At 56.8% G+C, this 20,623-nt stretch overlaps 1 protein-coding gene, 1 long non-coding RNA gene and 1 other non-coding gene across 5 annotated transcripts; 1 reads left to right on the top strand and 2 right to left on the bottom strand.

The window, feature by feature from the left end:
- Positions 1 to 756: 756 nt before the first annotated feature.
- Positions 757 to 848, bottom strand: TRNAR-UCU (transfer RNA arginine (anticodon UCU)). Its single transcript is given in 2 exon segments — positions 757 to 792; positions 812 to 848. It is a non-coding gene; the product is annotated as a tRNA-Arg (tRNA).
- Positions 849 to 1,330: 482 nt separating this feature from the next.
- On the top strand, positions 1,331 to 17,945 carry SLC27A4 (solute carrier family 27 member 4). 2 transcript variants are annotated; one of them, XM_049629634.1, is made up of 13 exons: positions 1,331 to 1,498; positions 2,821 to 2,987; positions 4,577 to 4,971; positions 6,382 to 6,540; positions 7,615 to 7,684; positions 7,783 to 7,874; positions 8,676 to 8,785; positions 8,996 to 9,205; positions 9,442 to 9,568; positions 10,219 to 10,356; positions 10,534 to 10,698; positions 10,792 to 10,938; positions 13,482 to 17,945. In XM_049629634.1, exons 2-13 carry the CDS (start codon positions 2,827 to 2,829, stop codon positions 13,637 to 13,639), a joined length of 1,932 nt encoding a protein of 643 aa, XP_049485591.1. In that variant the 5' UTR covers positions 1,331 to 1,498; positions 2,821 to 2,826; the 3' UTR covers positions 13,640 to 17,945. The 2 variants fall into 2 exon arrangements, with proteins under 2 accessions (XP_049485591.1, XP_049485596.1); XM_049629639.1 differs by lacking the exon at positions 1,331 to 1,498 and having other exon boundaries at positions 2,575 to 2,987.
- On the bottom strand, positions 12,094 to 20,608 carry LOC125921915 (uncharacterized). Of its 2 annotated transcripts, none has more exons than XR_007457534.1 (3): positions 20,359 to 20,608; positions 12,847 to 12,948; positions 12,094 to 12,363 (listed from the first exon to the last, which is right to left on the bottom strand). It is a non-coding gene; the product is annotated as an uncharacterized LOC125921915 (long non-coding RNA). The 2 variants fall into 2 exon arrangements; XR_007457533.1 differs by having other exon boundaries at positions 19,774 to 20,608.
- Between the last annotated feature and the right edge of the window lie 15 nt (positions 20,609 to 20,623).

Here is a 20,623-nt window from a genome sequence, read left to right on the forward strand (position 1 = left end):
AAGGAAGGAAGGAAGGAAGGAAGGAAGGAAGGAAGGAAGGAAGGAAGAAAGAAAGAAAGGGAGACTTTGAACAAACACTCGGCTGAGAAGCTGACCCATGTCTGTTGGATGCCAATGCCCATCACCACTGCACCACACTGCCTCCCACGACGGCGCCGGAGCTTTAATTTACCTGAGTCCCCCCAAAGGATGCACTCTATACTCTGGAATAAATAGGTCCAAGTAATTATTAGACCAAAACTTCATTTCATTTTTGAGCCCTCTGACTAGACCCTGAAAATTGCCCATCCCCCCCTTTAAGGACTTCTTCCCGGACTAAGGAATTAGTGGATGTATTTCAGGTAAGAAGTAATTGTGGACGCCCAACATGTTTGATTATCAAGGAATCAAGTTTTCAGAGGTCTCAGTGCCACACAGGGCTGGGAAGCTGGTCAGTGACCCAGGACCCAGCAGGTGGCATGACAAATGTAGTCATAGGCTTAGAAGTTAGCTGATTTGCTGCAGGGTCCAGAGAGGTCCGAGGCCAAAGTTACGTACAGGTCTTCAGATCCGTGCCCTTTGTACCACGAGGTGTGTCAAACTGCTTACAACACACCACGGCTAGAAAGGATTCCTAGGCAGAAATCCTGACGTCACATTTATTGCCATCCCAGAAGCAGAGGTTCCAGCCTCTGGTCTGCAGATCTTCTGAAACTTGTGAAGGTATTGAAGGCCGTAAAATATCCACATGAAAGTGAGGGAGGAGGGATCAAAATTCGACTCTGGTGGGACTCGAACCCACAACCTTTGAATCACCACACCAAGGATCGGCTAGAAGTCCAATGCGCTATCCATTGCGCCACAGAGCCGGCTACCGAAGCCTCCCCCGGCTCACCTCTCAGCCTAAGCCGCCCTTTTAGCGTTCTTCTAGGTGCGGCTTTGGCCTCTCGGGAACCCTGCTCGTGTCTGCGCGCGGACTCTGGATCCTCCGCCCACGATGCTGGCGGGGGTGTTCCCCCCACGTCCGAACGCCCTGGACTGGGGGCGCAGGACCCACTCCCAGCCCGCGGGTCTCCTCCCGTCCCGGGGGTCTCCGCGGCGGGGCCGGGCAGGGCGGCGCGGACTACAACTCCCAGCGTGCCGCGCGGGGCGCCGCCCGAGGCCGTCGCGCGCGCAGGGCGGGCTGGGCCGGGCGGCGTCGGCGCGTTGGAGCTGCGCGTCGCCGCGGTCTCTGCGGCTCTCCGGCCGTGGGGAAGGCGCGGGAGGCGGTGCTGCGGGCCGGCGCAGCCGGTTTGGGGTTGCAGGAGGCGGGCGGGGGAGGAGCGCCGCGGGCGGGCGGGGCCGGGCGGCAGGCGGGGCTGGCCGGGCGGCCGGGCCATGCAGGGCGCAGAGCCGGCAAAGCTCTGCTGAGACTCGGCTCTGCGCTCCCACGGGCGGCTGATGCCCCCAGCGTTCCCCACTCCGCTGCCGCAGCCAGGCCGCATCTGGACGGGGCACCGCGCGGCGGGGCCGACGCTGGGTGAGCAAAAGCCAGGCCAGTGGGTCCCCGGGCGGGGAATGTGCCCGGCTGAGTCTTGGGGAGGTGGCGCGGCCGGCTGGGATGAGGGACGCGCCCTGCTGTTGTGTCTCCTTGCTGGGCGTTCTGCTGCCCTGGCTCCTTAGGGGCGAGGGCGGTTCGCAGTGACCAGGGACGGGGGCGCGAGGTATCTCGGCATCCCTTTCCCTTCTCGTCCCATCCCCCAGCCATCCAGGATGGGTTCCTGTTCTCTGCCCTGGCCGGTTCTGGGAGGTCTGAGGACCTTAGAGACCTTGGCATTGGATTTAGGAGTGCTGGTTTGGTCTCCCTCCCGGCTTTTGATTTTCCCGTGGAGAAGGGGGAGATGGCATGTAAGGGCTCCCTGTGGTCCAGACCGTGTCCTCATACTGGCTTGGAGACTCTTAGGCTACATCACAGCCGTGACCTTCAGCCCCCTCCCCACGAATCAGAGAACCCTGCAAGAAAACAGAGTCCCATCTGCTTCCTCTTGAGCAAGTCCCTAAGGCTCCAGGAGAAGAGCCCAAGACTCCTAATCTCAGTCCAGTCAGCTGTTCCCCTTCCCCTATAGCCCAATCCCTAAAGATGCATGTAAATGGCTTGCTGAGTGTGTTTGTAAGGGGGTGACTTCAGTGCCCTCTTATGCTCCCTCAATCACCTTTCCCCTCTAGGCGGTCATCTCTCAGGCACCTCCAGGCTCTAACCCGTTTGCTCTGTCGCCCTCTGTGGGCCAGCAGAAACATGGCACCCTGCGAGTCTGTGGGCAGAGACTCTGCCAGGCCCCTTTCCGGGGAGCTTGCCCCTTTGGGTGTTGTGGCTTGGCCTGGTCATCCAGAGACCCAAAGACCCATCCTTGAGTATTTGGATGAGGAGTCAAGCCAGAGATGCTTAAGTTAATACCCCCTCCAAGACATTTTGGTTCAAGATCCTGGATGTCAGGAGGGTAGACTGTCCTGTTTTGGCTGGAAGGGCTTCCAAGAGCAATTCTCACTTACACCATAGCACAGAGGGGGAGACTAAGGCCTAAAGTAGGAAAGGAACTTACCCAAGGTCACTGGAAGAGTCGTAGGAGGACTAAGGGGCTAGAATCTAGCCTCTGCGTCTCAGCCATGGAATTACTCATCTCTAGTCCCGTGCTTCTAGCCTGTTTCAAGACAGCTGTGGAAAGGGACCCCATCCTCAGCTGCCTACTCAGTATGGCTAAGCCTCACCTCACTACAGGTTGACCCTTAGGATCATAGTAGCTGCCTAGGCCAGGAGGTAGGGGACATAGACATTTGGCTCCACTGACTGCTCTGTGCCCACAGGCCGCAATGCTGCTCGGGGCGTCTCTGGTGGGGGTGTTGCTGTTCTCCAAGCTGGTGCTGAAATTGCCTTGGACTCAAGTGGGGTTCTCCCTGCTGTTCCTCTACCTGGGATCTGGAGGCTGGCGCTTTGTCCGAATCTTCATCAAGACCATAAGGCGTGATGTCTTGTGAGTATTTGGTCCAGCCCATCTTGGGGTCTCCCTAATTCCCCAAATTTCTCCAGACCAGACCAGGGCACCTGGGCCCCAGAGGAGGAACCTCTGCTCTACCTCCTTCCCCCAGCAGTAGTACCTGGTATCTCCATCTTCCAAGATGAAAGTCTTCTCCTAGGGCATCTCCCTAACTTGATGCTGTTTAGCCTAGGGCAGACTTAGGGGCGCAGGACATGCACTGAATGCCAGGTGTGTTGAGAAGACATCTGCAAAGAGTCCTGAGGACATGTTTTAATTAGTGAGATGATGAAGAGGAACCCTGTGGGAAGGACCCTGTCCTTGGGTTGGCATGAGTCTGAGAGGGCACAGAGGTCAGAGCAGGGCCCTGAAACAGATGCGTGGAGGAACCTGCTCCCCAAAGAAAGTCAGTTAGGGTCTACAGGGCCATCCTGTGCCAGAAACACCTGCTGCTACCTGCTCTGTGCGAGGTATCGGGCTGGCTCTGGGACCCAGGGAGGAACAAGGGAGACCTAATCCTGGGCCCGGCTCAGTCTGGTCAGGGAGATGAGAAGGTGATACAGTAAATCCCTAAACTCACAATGTTGTGTGAGCAGAGACCCTGGCCATGTTGCTCACAGTGGTGTCCCAGTGCTTGGCACAGTGACCCACACTGAGAACAGGCAGCTCGCTCATCTGAATTGACTGCAAAAGGAGGTATCGAGCGGCCACTGCAGGAGGGGTGGTAGCAGAGAGCTGTGAGAGTATGGAGCAGGGCGAGAGGGCTTTAGGCGTAAGCCTTGCGGAATCAGGGAGGCCTGGAGGACAAAAAGCTATAGTTAAAAGTCTCCTCCAGGTGATGGGAGCAGGCATAGAAGAGTGGAGCTCCAGTGGCTCAGTTGGTTAGCACGTGGTACTTATACAACAGAAGAGGCATAGAGGTCAGGGAGCTAGGAGGGTTCAGGGGTCAGAGGTGGCAGGGGCGGGCAGGGAAAGGGGATATTGCCAAGTGATTCCGCATCACCTAGTGAAGCTCTGTGCCCGGTACTGAGTGAGACCCAGGGGGGGTCTCAGGGGGTAAGCAGGATGGAGCCCCTGCTGGGCTCACAGGGAGGGAGACCGAGCAAATCACAAGCTTATCCTTTATTTACTGTGAGAGTGGTCTGGAGAGGTTGCAGTACAGGGCTGTGGGAGGTCCCAGATGAGCCGGGACTTTGACTTGGGCCCCAGAATCTTGGAAGACTCTGACAGAACACTAGATTCCAAGAAGAGCTTCAAGGGTCCTGGGTGTTACACTCTGGAGCCAGAGAGGACTGAGATTGTGATCTTAGCTTGTCGCAGCCTGGGCGAGCCGTGGTGCTGCAGGGCCTCGCTTTCTCCCTTGTACTGAGGAGGGAGTCACCCCCCGGGGTCCCTGGGTGTTATTGTGAGGCATCAGTGGGCCGGTGCCTGTAATGGTGCCCAGCACACAGGTGCTGGGAAACGGGAGCATTGCAAGTGATCGGGCTCAGGAGCCTCAGGCCCGTGGGACAGCAGCCTGGGCCAGGGTGTCGGGAACCCTGCTCCCAACCCCAGCAGTCACAGCTCCCTTGCTTGCTCCCACCTAGCGGCGGCATAGTGCTCCTGAAGGTGAAGGCAAAGGTCCGGCGGTACCTGCGGGAGCGGCGGACAGTGCCCATTTTGTTTGCCTCCACGGTCCGGCGCCACCCTGACAAGACAGCCTTGATCTTTGAGGGCACAGACACACATTGGACCTTCCGCCAGCTGGATGACTACTCAAGCAGCGTGGCCAACTTCCTACAGGCTCAGGGCCTGGCCTCGGGCGACGTGGCTGCCCTCTTCATGGAGAACCGCAATGAGTTTGTGGGCCTATGGCTGGGCATGGCCAAGCTGGGTGTGGAGGCAGCACTCATCAACACCAACCTGCGGCGGGACGCCCTGCGCCACTGCCTGACCACTTCCCAGGCCAAGGTCCTCATCTTTGGCAGTGAGATGGCTCCAGGTGAGCCCCTGGGGTGCGGGGTCAGGCAGGGAGTCCCACAGCATCTTGCACAGACTACAGCCCCCTTCTGGGCCTGAGGGAGGCTATGTGGCTCAGAGGTTAAGGGCATGAGCCTTGGTGTCCGATGGCCTGGCCTCTGCCACTGGTAAGCTGGAGATCCTGAGGAAGAGACTGGAAATGTCTGTGTCTCTGTTTTCTCACTGTCCTACCTACCACATACTGTTTTTAAGAAGATACTTTGCCTGCAGCACTAACAAAGCAGCTGATGCTAGGTGAGCCCTCAGCTATGATGGTAACCATTCTTATGAGTAATTAGGCCTCATTTGCTTCATCTATAAAATGGAAACAATCTCTTTTCTGCTGTCTGGCAGAGCTTATGTTATTTGCCGCGGTGTGGAGCGCTGACCAAGACTGAGCTTGGTGCTTTAATAGGCAGCTCTAGGGGTGCCTGGGTGGCTTAGTCGGTTGAGCGTCCAACTTCAGCTGAGGTCATGATCTCAGTTTGTGAGTTCGAGCCCCGCGCCAGGCTCTGTGCTGACAGCTCAGATCCCGGAGCCTGCTTCAGAATCTGTGCCTTCCTTTCTCCCCCTCCCTGCTGGTGCTCTGTTTCTCTCTCTCAAATATAAATAAACATTAAAAAAATTTAATAAGCAGCTCTAATCTTCACAAAGCCTGGTGAAGTAGGGATGGCTGTCTCGGCTTTACAGATGAGGAGACAGAGGTTCCGAGTGGTGTGAGGAGATCGTCTAAGGTCACACAGAGGCAGGATTTCATCTTGGGCTTGACCAGTGTCCCCTGTCCCGCATGGCTATGGTGCGGGATGATGGCCAGGGAAGGTGACTAAAATGCAGAACGGGAGAGGAACGATGCAGCAGGGAGAGGGGAGAGGGTTGGACAAATCTAAAGGGAGGCCGAGGAAGCGGGGCTGAGGGGGCCGGGACTGGCCTGTGCCTGGTGCGGGTGAGCACCTGGACCGTGGTAGTGCGCAGGGGAGCCTGAGAGAAGGTTCCCACCCTCTGACCCTCCATGCCTCCCTTCCAACCACACACGAGCGTGGCACAGCGCGTAAAGGCACAGACCTTGGTGTGCGGTACAGCTGGTCATTCTAGCTGTGAGCGGGCCCTGCCGTCCTGGGAGCCTCGTCTCCTCATCTACGCAGTGGGCTGCCGTTGGTACCTGGGCTGTGTGAGCAGGAGAGCACACGGAAGGAGCCCGCCGTGTAGCTCCGTAGGAGCTAGGGAGCTGTTGCTCTTGTCAGCATCTTTCTTACAACGAGGCTGGTGCTTCACCCATCTTGCCCCCCACACGCAGCCGGTCTCCCCTGATGACATGCCAGCCTTGACACAAGCAGAGGTCCTGAGGACATGGGGTCCCTGGCCTGCCCCCTGATCAGCCCTGTCTTCCCCACAGCCATCTTTGAAATCCATGCCAACCTGGACCCTTCGCTCAGCCTCTTCTGCTCCGGCCCCTGGGAGCCCGGCACGGTGCCCGTCGGCACAGAGCACCTGGACCCCCTGCTGGAAGATGCCCCCAAGCACCTGCCCAGTAGCCCTGACAAGGGCTTCACAGGTGAGTCCCCTGCCCCACAGAGGCGTTCTCAGAGGGGCCCAGGACAGAGCGCTGACCTCGGGGCGGGAGGCCTGCGTACTCCTGCAGATTTGTCATGTGACCTGGAGTGAGTCATATCACCTACCTTTTTCCATCTGGGAAGATGGGCACAGTTACTGTGGGTCACTCTGAAGGTTAAATGAGCTGAAGACGCCAGGCACGGTGCCAAGTACTCGGGAGCTCACAGAACCTGATTCTTGGACTTGTTGAACGAGCCTTCATCGCTGCCCAAGTGTGCAAGATCACGTGGAGCCCAAGAAACTGCTGGGTCTGAATTTCGGCTGGGGTTGGACCAGGGGCAAGACCCTCCAGATATTCACCCAGCACCTGTTTGGTGCCGGCCCCTGTCAGCCTGCGATCCTCTCCCTGCCCTAGACTGTCCTGCCTGCCCATCCCCTCCTCCAGGCAGCCTTCTGACCCTGTAGCCTCTCCTCTATGCTCCACCCTGCCCTATGGAACCCCCAGCTTGCTGCGCCACCCAGAGGGCGGGAGCTGGTGCTGAGCACATGCAGCAGCCCCTCTGAGCTGCCCTCTGAGCCTCGGTTCCCACAGCTATAAAATCAGGGGTGGTAATGGAACCTATTTTATGGAGTGGCTTTGAAGATTGTAAAAGATAACAGCGGAAAACTAGGGTGTGACAAGAAGTGCTCAGTAACCGGTCATTGTCATTGCGGTCATTTTATCTCTGTCATACGTGGATTTTGTCTCCCGGTGCTTTTGTAAGCTACTTGAAGACAGGGTGTCTGGCTGGGTCAGCCCGGTGTCCTCGTGGTGTCCAGCCCTTGGCATCAGCAGGCATCCAGAGGGCATGAGATGGTTGACACACAGCGTGCGGCTGTCCCACAGCGTTCCTGACCTAGAACCCCCGGCCCAGTGGGGAAACTAATGTGACAGCCCCTGACCTGGGCTACAGGGTGGGATGGAGAAGTGGTCTGTGGTACAGAAGTTCCCTGGGCACTGTCCTTCCTGCAGATAATGCCTCCCCAGCCCTGTGCTGTCCCTTCTCAAAGCCATTTATGTGTCTGTTTTCTTTAGATAAGCTCTTCTACATCTACACATCAGGCACCACAGGGATGCCCAAAGCCGCCATTGTGGTGCACAGCAGGTAAGGGGCAGGCTCCTGGGGGGAGGACTGGGGGTGGTGGGACCCAGGGGCCTCTCCTCCTCCTTTCCAGGGCCCACCGAACACTCTGTGCCCTCCAGGTATTACCGCATGGCTGCCCTGGTGTACTACGGATTCCGAATGCGGCCGGACGACGTTGTCTATGACTGCCTGCCCCTCTACCACTCAGCAGGTAGTACTGGGCCCTTCCGCTCAGTCTCTGGCACCCCAGGCCTCAGGAGCCCCCCAGACCCCCTCAGCAGGCAGCATCTTGTGGTAGAAACACATGAGCTTTGGAGTCAAATCTGGGTTAAAATTCAGAGGTAGCCATTGACTGGACCTCTGAATGAAGACAGCAACGTGAACCTCACAGCTTGTGTGCCCGCATCACACAGGACACCTGGGTTAGTCTGTTCATTTTCATGGGTGTGCACACCCTTGCTGCTTGGTCTTAGGAGCTTTAGGGAAGACAGAGATGGAATAAATATAGTTCCTGCCCTCAAGGTGCTTAGAGTCAGATGTGTCTTTAAGGCAGGATGAAGGATGGAACCCCAACGTGACTTTAATTCAGGAAATGACATGGTGAGTGCGGAGACAGGCAGGGAGCAGGAGCTCAGCTCAAGAGAAGAGCCCAGTGATGGCCAGGAAGGCTTCCTGGAGGAGATGCATTCAAGTCAGGCAGATGTGAGGTGCAGAAGCCAGGTGGGCTAGCTTGTTCCCCCCTGGATGAATGGCAGAATTACAGGTACAGGAGCAGGAGCTTGGGGGCAGCTCCCAGAGGGAACAGTCTAAGGAGTATGCACTTGATCCCACACTGGGGAGGTACTGGGGAGCCATGGAAGATTGGGGAGAGGTATGATTAGTGCTGGAGGAACAGGACAGGAAAGAGGGACTGGGGGAAGGGCCTTGGAGGAGGCGGGCTGGACAAGAGGAGGCTCTGGAGGGAGGGGTCTCCTGGCTCCCAGACCTCCATGGCCCATCCCTTCGCCTTCAGGAAACATTGTGGGAATCGGGCAGTGCCTGCTCCATGGCATGACGGTGGTGATCCGGAAGAAGTTCTCAGCCTCCCGGTTCTGGGACGATTGTATTAAGTACAACTGCACAGTGAGTGAGGAGGGCAGGGGATGAGCCGTCCCTGTCCCCTTGTGACCGAGCAGCCCCACTCGGGGACGTCAGTCTTACAGCTAAGGCCAGTTGTTCACTGGGGGCAACATTCCCATTGTTCGGATGGGGAGGCTGAGGCCCGGGGCCTACAGGATTGGGAGGTAAAGTGAGAGCAGCCACGGGCCAGCCTCACTCCAGGTCCACCCACAGATTGTGCAGTACATCGGCGAGTTGTGCCGGTACCTCCTGAACCAGCCACCCCGGGAGGCGGAGCACCAGCACCAGGTGCGCATGGCACTCGGCAATGGCCTCCGCCAGTCCATCTGGACCGACTTTTCTAGCCGCTTCCACATCCCCCAGGTGGCCGAGTTCTACGGGGCCACCGAGTGTAACTGCAGTGTGGGCAACTTCGACAGCCAGGTGGGCAGTGGGGCGGTGGAGGGCGGGCAGGGTCCAGTGTGGAGTGAGGTGGGCACCAGAGCCTCCGCTGTCTGGTTAGGGCGGGCAGGGTCAAGCACAGAGGGTGGTGGGCACCAGAGCCTCCGCTGTCCGGTTAGGGCAAGGCAGCCATGGGAGTGTGAGGGCCAGGCCCCCCAACACTACCTAGTCTCAGGCCTGTGGCGGGAGAGCCCAGGTCCAAGTCTTGGCCTTTGCAGGTGGGGGCATGTGGCTTCAACAGCCGCATCCTGTCCTTTGTGTACCCCATCCGGCTGGTGCGAGTCAACGAGGACACCATGGAACTGATCCGGGGGCCCAATGGCCTCTGCCTTCCCTGCCAGCCAGGTCTGCCCCGGGGCTGGAAGTGTGGGCAGAGCAGGGGAGGTTGGCCTGGGAGATGGGACTGGGATGGGTGAGTAGGGAGCCCTTGTTCTGACCAGTGGCTGTCACTCAGCTCTTCTCTTATAGCTACGAGTCCTCTTTCTTCATCCATCTGTCCCTCCATTCCTTGTCCTCTCTACCCATCAGTCAATTAACTCACTGTCGTGTGGAGGACCCTGGGATTGATCCTGGCTCAGCCCCTTAGCTCTGTGCCCAAGTCCCCTCATCTGCCAGTGAGGCTGATGGCGGCGCTGCCTCCTGCGGCTGCCCCGGGGGTCACGTATGGTAAAGAACAGACCGCTCTCTGAACAGAGCCAGGGGCCCCAGGAGTGCTGGCCCCGGTCAGGCTGTCCCCATAGCGCTTGGCCACCCTTTCGTATCGTTCATCTTTCCATCTCACAGGCGTTACTCAGACATTACTGAGTGCCCATGTGCCGCAGACCCGCCCAGAGAAGCTCCCTGCCCTCCAGGCTCCCGCACCGGAGCAGGGCAGTGTTTCTGTGGGAAGCAGTGTGAACAGAAGTCCAATCAAGATGCAGGGCACATTGCGGGGTGGGGGGGGGGGTGGTGCTGGTGGTGGCAGAGGCCTAACCCTAACCCTTCCCTGCACCCAGGTGAGCCAGGCCAGCTAGTGGGCCGCATCATCCAGCAGGATCCCCTGCGGCGCTTTGACGGCTACCTCAACCAGGGTGCCAACAATAAGAAGATTGCCAAGGACGTCTTCCAAAAGGGAGACCAGGCCTACCTCACCGGTGGGTGGGCACCAGCCTCTTTGGGTGGGCAGGGTGGAGAGGAATGAAGGGGCCCTCGCCCACCTGCAGAGAACACCTGCCCCAGGACGCCCCAGTCCCAGCCCTCCCTGTCCAGCAGATCCCGGGGTCCGGTGAGGCCTGCCGGCCCCAGCCCTGCCTCACACAGCGCCCCCCTAGGTGACGTGCTGGTGATGGACGAGCTGGGCTATCTGTACTTCCGAGACCGCACGGGAGACACGTTCCGCTGGAAAGGCGAGAATGTGTCCACCACCGAGGTGGAGGGCACACTCAGCCGCCTGCTGGACATGGCCGACGTGGCAGTGTATGGTGTCGGGGTGCCAGGTATCTGTGGGCTGGTGGGAGCTGCCAGGTGTGGGTGGGAGGCACCCCCAGGGGGCACGGCCAGCTCCTCACGGTCCGTGCTGCTGCCTCCAGGAACCGAGGGCCGGGCTGGAATGGCTGCGGTGGCCAACCCTGCTGGCAGCTGTGACCTGGAGCATTTTGCACAGCTGCTGGAGAAGGAGCTGCCCCTGTATGCCCGCCCCATCTTCCTGCGCTTCCTGCCTGAGCTGCACAAAACGGGTATGTCCCCTCCCCTGCTCCAGCTTACAGGCCCCAGGCCTGTGCCCCTTCTTGGTTCCTTTTGGAGAGACCCGGGCGGCTGTCATTTGACCTTTACCCACAGCATTGCTGTGTCGTTGGTAAGCAGACCTCCCTGTGTACAAGTGAGTGGACTGAGCCTTCAGAGAGAGAAGGTTCATACGTCCGTTAGCGGGACGAATGTTTACTGAGTACCTACTATGTGCCTGCCAGGCTCTGTGCTAGGCCTTTGGGGATATAGGTAACAAATTCTGATGGGACCTTTGCCTTCTTGAAGCCTGTTCAGCGGTAGGGGAGGCAGCAGAGGACACGGAATTCCAAATGTAAAGGATAGAATACAGATCAAACTGACAGAAAAGCAAATGAATGGGGGTGGGGTGCCTGGGAGGCCCCCCTGAGGAAGTGATGTTTGAGCTGAGACCTGAATGAAAGGGCGGGGTTTGTGGGGTGGGAGGCATTCCAGGCAGGTCCTGAGACAGGACGGCACTTGGCCAAGAGAGGAAGGAAAGGAGGCCCCCAAAGCTGGAGCCAAGGGAGGCGGGGTGGGGGCAGGCAGTGATGTCAGGTGGGGCAGAGAGGTCAGTGGAGACCAGAAGACTCTGTGGGCTGGGGAGGGGCCTGGACTATGTCCAGGCAGTAGGGAGCCACAGAAGTGTTTGAGTAGAGCAGTGACCTATGTCAGGTGCATGTTCCACACAGTCCTCTGGATGCCACGTGGAGTGCAGGAGAGGGCTGCAGACAGCTCCAGGGGAGTGGGGAGACGAGTGAGGGGCTCTTGCTGCTGTCCAGGCGAGAGGTGAGCGGTGGGTCCACGGTCACATAGCAGGGCAGTGCCAGCCTCTGTCTGTTGGACCACTGACGGGTCCCCTGATGGGCAGGAAGTCTGGGGGTCCTGCCCAGTCCTGCCCCCAGCTTGCCTTAGTGCTTGTTGCCCTGTCCGGACTCTCCCCCTGCTCAGCCTCAGGCCACCTCCCATACGCTCATCATGTCAACCCCTGCCCTGCTGGAAGGCCTGCCCTCACCGAGGTGGCCCCTGCCAGGTAGTAGGCCCCTAGGAGCCCCTGAAACAGTGCGTGACTGAGCCCGAGAGCTCCTGAGTTTTGGGTGACAGCTGACTTCTCTGTGCAGGAGAGGCAGGGAAGCTGTCAGCCCTCAGGTTTCAGAGGTTTGCTACAGCACAAACACCCCAAAACTTACTTTAGGGCATAAAACAGTCATGTTTTTGCTCTCAGTGGTGGGTCAGCAATTTGGGGTCAAGTTCAGCTGAGCGGTTCTTCTGCTGGCCCCCCCTGGAGTGGAAGAGCTGCCATCGCTTGTGACTCAGCTGGGGCTGGAGGGGCCAGGATGATGTCCTTACCCACCCGTCTGGCTCCCGGCCGGTTGGTTCTGCAGTGCTGGCCAACAGACCTGTGTGTGAGGATGATGATGTTCTGTATGTGCGCTGACCGGCACGGCAGCCACTAGCCCTGTGTAGCTACTGAGCGCTTTTTTAAATGGGGCCGGTATGACTGAGGAACTGAATTTGACATTTTGCTTAATTTTAATTAAATGTGTGTGGTCTCATATGGCCAGTGGCTATCCTACTGGATAGTGCCAGCCCAGGGGGCTTTCCTGGGATGTTTCCCCTCTGTTCTGCGTGGCTTCCCAGCCTTCAGAGACCACACCAGTGTCAGGCACTGCCAGGAGGGAGGGAGTAGAAGCTGCAAAGCCCCTCGAGGCCTAGACCCAGCACTCGAATGTTCTGTTGGTCAAAGCAAGTCACAAGGCCGGTTCGGGTTCAGGTGGGGGATGGAAAAAGACTCCAGCTCTTGCTGGGAGACATGGCCAAGCCACAAGGTGGTGGAGTGCGCGTCCAGGGAGGGAAGGAATCGGGCAATTTGTCATACATACCTGGATTCAAATCCCAGTTCCAGCGTTGATGAGCTGTGTGATGTTGGCCCCGGGGGCGTGTCTCACTGCGCCAGTCTCTCCTGCCCTGTAGGGGTGATGCCCCTGAGGAGAGATGGGGAATTTACATTACGAGTGCTGAGAAAACATTGCTGCCTGTTGAAACGACTTCAGATATGTTAAAAGCTGAAAATGACATGCATCGTAGAATCCATAGAAGAGTGTTGAGCACCTGCCTCTGGGGTTGATGTGCAGATGAAATTAGATCATGCCCTTCCCTGGGAGGTGCTCAAAGCCCAGATCTGAGTTCTGGTCCTCACTCTGCTGTCACTCAGTGTGTGTGGCCTTAGATGGATAGTTTCCCTTCTTTGGTTGTCAGTTTCCCCATTTGCAAAAAGAAGACGGGTAATGCAGCACCCCCGCCCCTTCACCAGGGCTGCTCTGAAAAGCAGGATATAATATAATCAACTGGAGCCGCCTTTGCAAACTGTAAAGGGCTGTGCCCTACCGTGCTCTAGGCCGCTTTCCCGTGTTCTCTCCAGCCTTCCTTCTCTGTCCCTCTTCAGCTTTGGTGGGCAGCTTCCTGAGGCCCAGGCCCCTGCCCTGCACCCTCTGATCCATCCCCATTGCTCCCTCAGGGACCTTCAAGCTACAGAAGACAGAGCTGCGGAAGGAAGGCTTTGACCCATCAGTTGTGAGAGACCCACTGTTCTACTTGGATACCCGGAAGGGCCGCTACATCCCGCTGGACCAAGAGGCCTACGCCCGCATCCAGGCAGGCGAGGAGAAGCTGTGATTTGCCCCTGAGTCCCTCTAAGGGCCAGTGGGTGCAGGATCCAGAGCCCCAGCTCCCACCCCAGAGGGGTCATGGGCGATGCCAGACCAAAGCAAGCAGGGCCCAGCACCTCCGCCCCGAGGTGCTGACCCCCTCCCCAACAAAACTGCCAAGTGACTCACTGCCACCTCCCCCTGCCCCCCAAGAGGGCTTTCTGTGAAAGCCTCATGTCCGCATTACGTCTTCGAGGCCAGGTGGGGCCTCTAGGCCCCAGGCTAAGATGGACTGGGCGCCTCAGGAGGACGTCTTGGGTCAGGGCAGGGCCAGGTGGAGGGCCGCCAAGCACTCCCCCAAAAGCAGGGAGCTTGTAAATGGGACCAGGGCAGAAGCCCCCAGACTCAGGAAGCCAGCAGAGTGGGCAGGGGCTGCAGTGGCTGTTGATCAGGTGGCCGAAGAGGATCCTAGCCCTGGAGCTGTTCCAGTGTCGCTCAGCACTGCCTGCGCCTCAGGGAGGGTAGGAGGACCACCCTGACCTGCAGCGGGCAGTCTGGACTGAGCCCCCTGCCCCGCCCCGCCACCATCCTTCTCCTCGGTGGCTGCCTGGCTGCCCCTCAGGTGGGACCTTTCTCTTTGTAGGTCTGTCTGTGTCACTTTCTCCATCTCAGTCCTGGGCCGGTTATGAGAGGAGCAGGGGTAGAGGGGGTCGCTCAGGGGCCAATAAACTGCCTTGACTCCCCCTAGCCTGTGTGCGTGCCACCTGAGCTCACCCTACCTGCTCAGGCCCCACCTCCTGCCCCTCCGGCCCACTCACTCACTCTGACTTAGGGATACAGCAGTTAAGATGCCTTCAGTGAGTTGGCAAGGTATTTAATAGCATGAGCTTAAAAGTCCAAACCAGCTGTGTCACTTTTGAGTTCGTGGCCTAGGGCAAGTGACTCAGTCTCCTCTTCTGTGAAAGGGGAGTAATCGGGAGGATTTCAGAGAACAAGGGACCCATTTTGAGGAAAGGGCTGTTCAGAGCCTTTGAGGGAGAAAACTCTAACCCAGGATGGGATCCCGTCTCCAGACCCTCACTTGTGCTGTTCGCCTTGCCTGGGGTGCATTTCTCCAGGGGTTCGGTGGCTGTGCAAAAGCCAGAGCAGGACTGCCTGACCAGCTGGGGCAGAGTCCAGGAAAAAGCTTCCTGGAGCGGTCTTACCAGAGCTGCAGCAATCAGCAGCGCCAGTGGAGAGCCAGCTGTCTCCTGGGCCCCATCACTAGAGTCACACCCAGGCTGGAAACGGATGGCCCATTGGGAAAGGGGTCCAACTCACCCCAGGGCAGTGGGCAATGTGTGCCCCTGGGGCTTCATCTTCACTGTTTAACCCTCACCACAGTCTTTCATTTGCTGAGGTCACACAGCAGTGGAGACGGGGCGCTGGAAGGCAAACCCAAGCCCCTCTTGCTTCTTGCTGCCCCACACGCCTGCTGGTGCAGAAGGCAACGGGAAAACCAACAGCTTCCATTCCACGAATGCCTGTGGAGCCAACTGTGGGCCCCGCCCTAGGCCTGCAGCTGACAGCCAGGGTGGAGGGGGGCCAGGGTGAGATCCGGGGTGCCTCCTGGGGAAGTGACTTTGAAAGAGGAATCTGATGCTGCTCAGGGGGAAATGGGGGGCAGAGCTGGAGTAGGGCCCTTGGAGAATGGTGCTGAGGGGGTTTAGGAGGGAGTGGTAGGCATGGCTGCAGTGTCCCAGTGAGACCAGCAGAGGGCATGCAGAGCTTGGAGAATTCCTTCTTGGCCCTTCTCAGCCTCCAAAAGCAGAAAGGAGGGGCTGCCTCATCCCCAGGCCGGTACCCAGCCCAGAGCACTCCGTCTTTGAGGGCCCAGGGTTGGACTTCCATGGGCTGGTCCTGGCTGACAGCTTTGTATCTAACCCTTAGCAGTGAGTACTTTCCAATGGGATAGCGCTGCCACCCACCCAGGGGCCCCTATTCCTTCCTGGAGATTGAACGCAGTCACCGAAAGGCAGTATGGAGTGGTGGTTGGGTTAACAACCTCCAGCTCGAAAGGGCAGGTGCTCAAGTCCATTTGCCAGGCTAAGCCTCAGGTTCTTCTGCAAATAGAGATTTAGGGTAGTTGTGAAAATGCATTGTGCCTGGAGGTCTCTTAACTCTGGGTCTGGTGCCAATACCTGCTCAGTACACAGCAGTTACAGGGTAAAAAACGAAAAAGGATATATATACAGGTATCAGGACCCCAGACTAGGCCTGAGTTTACCACTTCCACACTGCTTCCCCCTCTGCCCCCCCACTCCCCCCGCCCCAGTGAAGGGCCTTGGGAGCTCTCCCATCTGCCTCTGGTCATCCTCAACCATGGCTCTGTGAGTTAGGCGCACAGTAGCTTCTCAGTATGTGCTTGTGAATTTAACGATAGCTACTGTTTATTGGGCATTTCCTGACGTTTCTATGCTGTTTCATGGTTTACAAAGTACCGCGTTAAGTTCACCTGTGGAGCAGAGTCTAAAGGCCTGCTGGGGGCAGGGGCAGAAGCGGTGCACGGTAAGATAGACCTGGGAGCCCACTGTCCGGGGACAGGGGAGAGGGAGCTAGCGAGTTAAGAAGCAGCCGGTGAGGTAGTTAGCTGCACCCAACCCAGCGTGCTGGCCAGGTAGGCAGTTGTGTTTCACGGTCAGAGAAGCTATTCAAGAAAGAGTTCTCCAAGAATTGGAGGGGGAAGAGCATCCCAGACAGGAGTAGCAGCAACATGTAAAGGCCTGCAGGGCAGGTCTAGGAAAGCAATGAAGCTGCAGGGGAGTGCGCATCCGGTGTGGAGTAGGGCTGAAGCAAAGTATGAAAAATGAGTCTTTTGTGGGCACTTGCACACTTCCAGACAGTGGGGGCTCTGCTAGGAGGTCCCTCATCCCTCCTCGGGTCACACCCACTTCCTTCGACTTGCTAACGGCCACACCGTATGGAGCCCTTCCTATGTGCCAGGCGATTTGCAATGTGCTACGTGTGCATCCGTTTGTTAAATCCGTAAGGAAAAGCAGCTACTATTTTTACCCCCATTCCACAGATGAAGAATCTGAGGCTCAGGGAGGCAAAGTCTCTCCAAAGACCACAGAGCCTGCGAATGGCAGCTCTGGGGGTAAGGCCCCTTCCTGGAGCTTCAGTGTTCCCATCTGCAACAGTGCCTGGGGGCGGGCAGAGGCTGGAAAGAGCCGGCCTCGAGCATCCCTGGAGGTCCTACCGCCCTCAGGACAGGCAAGTGGCCGACCAGGCCAGTGCTTGGAGTATCACTTTCAATTCCTGGGAAGAAGGTTAAATACCTCCGAGGGGCCCATTTAGGCGGTGGCGGCAAGGGAGGGGGTGACCAAGTGACTTTCAAAGGGGCCTGAATGCATGGCCGGCCCCTCCCCCCCCCCCCCCCGAGGAGGGGGCCCTGCTTCCTCCCAGCCTAATGATATTCTAGGCTCAGCCCTCATCTTTGGCGGCAGTTTAACCCGAGCCGGGGCGGATTTCTTTCTCACTGATCTCAGCTTGACACCCAATTAGCACAAGAATGGGAGGAGGAAGCCTGCGAGAGGCGCCTCCCAGCCTCCCGGGGCGCATGAGGGGAGCAGGCTGGAGACAAAGGGCAGCAGGCAGGGGGGCACCCGCGCCCTCGCCTCCCCTGCAGACCCCGCCTTTGTCTCCCTTGGAGCTTCTGAGGAGATAGAGGCCGCCGCCCGGGCTGGCCGGCCTGCTGGAGGAGACAGGGGATGGGGCCCAAGCCCCTCTTCTGTGTGGATCCCAGGGGAGGGCATCTGGGTGAGCCTGACCCAATGGGAGGCAGTGAGGGCCAGTGATGCTGAAGGCACTACAACCTGGGGTTGAGGCCTTAGGGGGCATGAGACACTTAGGGGCCATGAGCAAACCACTGGTTCTGAGCCTCAGTTTTCTCATTTGAAAAATGGGGATAATAGTAGTCTCTGTGAGCAGCCAATCAGGTAGGGCATGTAAACACCTGGCAGGTGGAAGGTGGGCATTCAATAAATACTCTTTTTTAAATACATTTTTAAAGTTTATTTATTTAGAGAGTGAGAGAGGGAGATCATGAGCAGGGGAGGGGCAGAGAGAGAAATCCCAAAGCGGACTCTGTCCTGTCAGCGCAGGGCCCGACTTGGGGCTCTAACTCACAAACTGAGATTGTGACCTGAACCAAAATCAAGAGTCAGACACTCAACCGACTGAGGCACCCAGGCGCCCTGCAATAAATGCTCTTTTAATGAATATGAACATGAACTAATATTGTTACAATTAAGAGATTGAGTGGGGTAGGCTTGCGATCAGAAGGATTTTCTGAGACCCAGGCATTCACAGAATGGGCTGATTTACCCAGAAGTGAGCTCCCAATCTCTGGGACTATGTAAGAAGCTGGAGGAACCCGTTTGTTGAGATATGGGAAAATGCCTCCTCTGGCCTTCCTGGTGCCATCTCCCTCCCACCATCCCTTTGGATTTGGGCTTGTGTGACTTCTGGGAAGCCTTCTCTGATCCCAGGGCTGGATTAGGGGGCTCCGCCAGCTCCCACAGGGCCCCATGTTCCCCCTTTATAACATTGATCACACCGTGAGGTCCATTTTTACATCTCTGTCTCCTGCAACAGCCCCAGGAGGACAGGGACCTGTTGGTTTTGCTCACTGTTGTGTTTCCAGCACCAGCTCTGGGCCTGCCACTTAAAAAGTGCTCAGTGAATGTTTGTCAGACGGATGAAGCCCTTCAAATGCTCCCTAGCTCTCATGTTCCAGCCCCAGGAGGTGGCAGTTCCTGGGGTGAGAGGATATTCAATTATCGAAGAGGTGAGCTGAGTTCAGAGGCTCAAGGGCTTTACCTTGTTGGTAAAGAGAAGCCATTAAATGACTTTGAGCGGGGGAGTGAAAGGTGTTCACTTACTCACTCAACAAGCACTTACCAAACCCCTACAATTACAAAGCTCCTTACTGCAAGCTAAGGATCAAAAATGAATCAGGCAAGATTTCTGCCCTGGAAGAGTTGGGTCTAGTGAAAGAATCTTAGAATATTTTTGGTGAAAGGACCTTAGATCGTTTGGTTCCCAACCTTCTTCACAGATTGGGGAAACTGAGTGCCAGAGAGGGAAAGTGACCAACCCGCACAGCATGGTGAATATGGGGCCTTTCCATTAACCACAGGATTCCTTTGTGCTCTGAGGACCAGGCTGTCTGACTTGTTTTCACTTGGCCAGTGCCCTGGAACAGTGCCTAATACATTGGAATGGCTCAGGGCTATCCACGGAGTCAAACTACAGTGAAGTCATGGCCACAGTGAGGGAGGTGGGAGGCAGGCAGGCAGAGAAGAAGCAGGTACAGGTGCCAGGTGCCAGGGGTGGCGGTGGAACATTTTGGGGTTGCAAAATCAGCTTTAGGAGAGGAATCCAAATTGATGACTTTTTTTTTTTTTTTTTTTAAGATTTTAAGTAATCTAATCTCCACACCCAACATGGGGTTTGAACTCAAAACCCCGAGATCAAAGGTCCCATGGTCCACTGACTGAGCCAGCCAGGAGCTCCTCAAATTGGTGACTATTTGGATATGGGACAGAATTAAGAACAATGTCTAAAGTTTCTTGCTTAAGTGTTTCAGTGTGTGGCAGTGGTATCCTTGAGATGGGGAACACAGGGCAGGGCCTGTTTTAGGGAAGGAGGCGCTGTGGCAAGAACTCATTTAGTCCTCGCTACAACCCTGTGAGTTAGGGGGTGTTACTATCCCCATTTTACAGATGAGGAAACTGAGGCACAAAGATGATAAGGGACTTAATGCAAAGAAACATCTAGGAAGTGGTGGGAACTGGATACAAAGCTGGCAGCTGAACTCCCAGCTCTTAAGCATTATATCATTCCGCCACTGACCTTCAGACTACCCCCCCACATGCTACCCATGCTAAGTTCAATTTGGAAGTGTTGTGATTTAGACACCCCAGTATATCTACTTTACTCCACTTCTCCCCTGGCCTTCTGCAACAGGCTCCAGCGGTCTCCCATCTTCTTCCCTGTTCTTTTTAAACCATTCACACTCCAGCAAGTAAGGATATTTTACAGTATAGTTCTAATGTCACCCCCTCCCCAAACCTTTCAAAAGCCTCCCACTGCTCTTAGAATAGAGACTGAAATTCTTACCTGGCTCTCAAGGTGTGATTTGGCCCCTGCCCCCTTCCTAGCTTCATCTCTTACCAGCCCCTCTGCTCCCCAAATTCCACTTTCCTCTCTTGGTGTCCCAGCATGGTCTCCAACTCAGGGCCTTTGCATCTTCTGTCCTCCTCATTGGAATGTTTCAGAGGTTTCTCTCCACCCTCACATCCACCTACGTTACTCAGCTTTATTGCTTAGCTGTGTCCAGTCCAATTGGTTTTCTTTTTGAAGTTCCTATAACTTCAGGTCACTTCTTTCAGTTAGAGATTTTCTATTTATTAGTATGATTGATCTGTTTCTCTGATTACAGTTAGTTTCCACCACTACACTGTGAGTGCCCTAAAAGCAGGAACCCTTCTCATCCCGTTCACCACTGCACCTGTAGCACTGACCAAGATGCCTGGTACACAGAGGACGTGCAGCAAATGTCTGCTGAATGAGTAAAACCCAAATCGATAACCAAAGGAGCGCCCGGATAGCGACTCAATAGCTCAGGAGAGATTTCTGGGCTGGAAATAAAGACTTGTAGTCACTTATAATTCAAGTCAAGTCAAGACGAATGGACGGGCTCACCCAAGAGGTGTGCGGGCTTAAGACAGACTTGTAACTTTTGCAAGATAAGCAGTAACGTGGCTCACAGGTACGACGCAAAGATGCCCGGGCTCCCCGCCTAGCTGTGGCTCGTGGCTCGCACAAACCGCTGCCCGCTCAGCTCCCTGAGGCCCGTCCCAGAAAGGTAGGTGACCAACTCAAGAGCCCCTAACGAGAGCCGCGACCTCCCCGCCTAGCTCCCGGCCTTCCTCCAATGGCTGCGGAGGATGACCCTCTGGGCACCGCC

This window comes from Panthera uncia, chromosome D4, assembly GCF_023721935.1.
Source record: "Panthera uncia isolate 11264 chromosome D4, Puncia_PCG_1.0, whole genome shotgun sequence".
Lineage (NCBI taxonomy): Eukaryota > Metazoa > Chordata > Mammalia > Carnivora > Felidae > Panthera > Panthera uncia.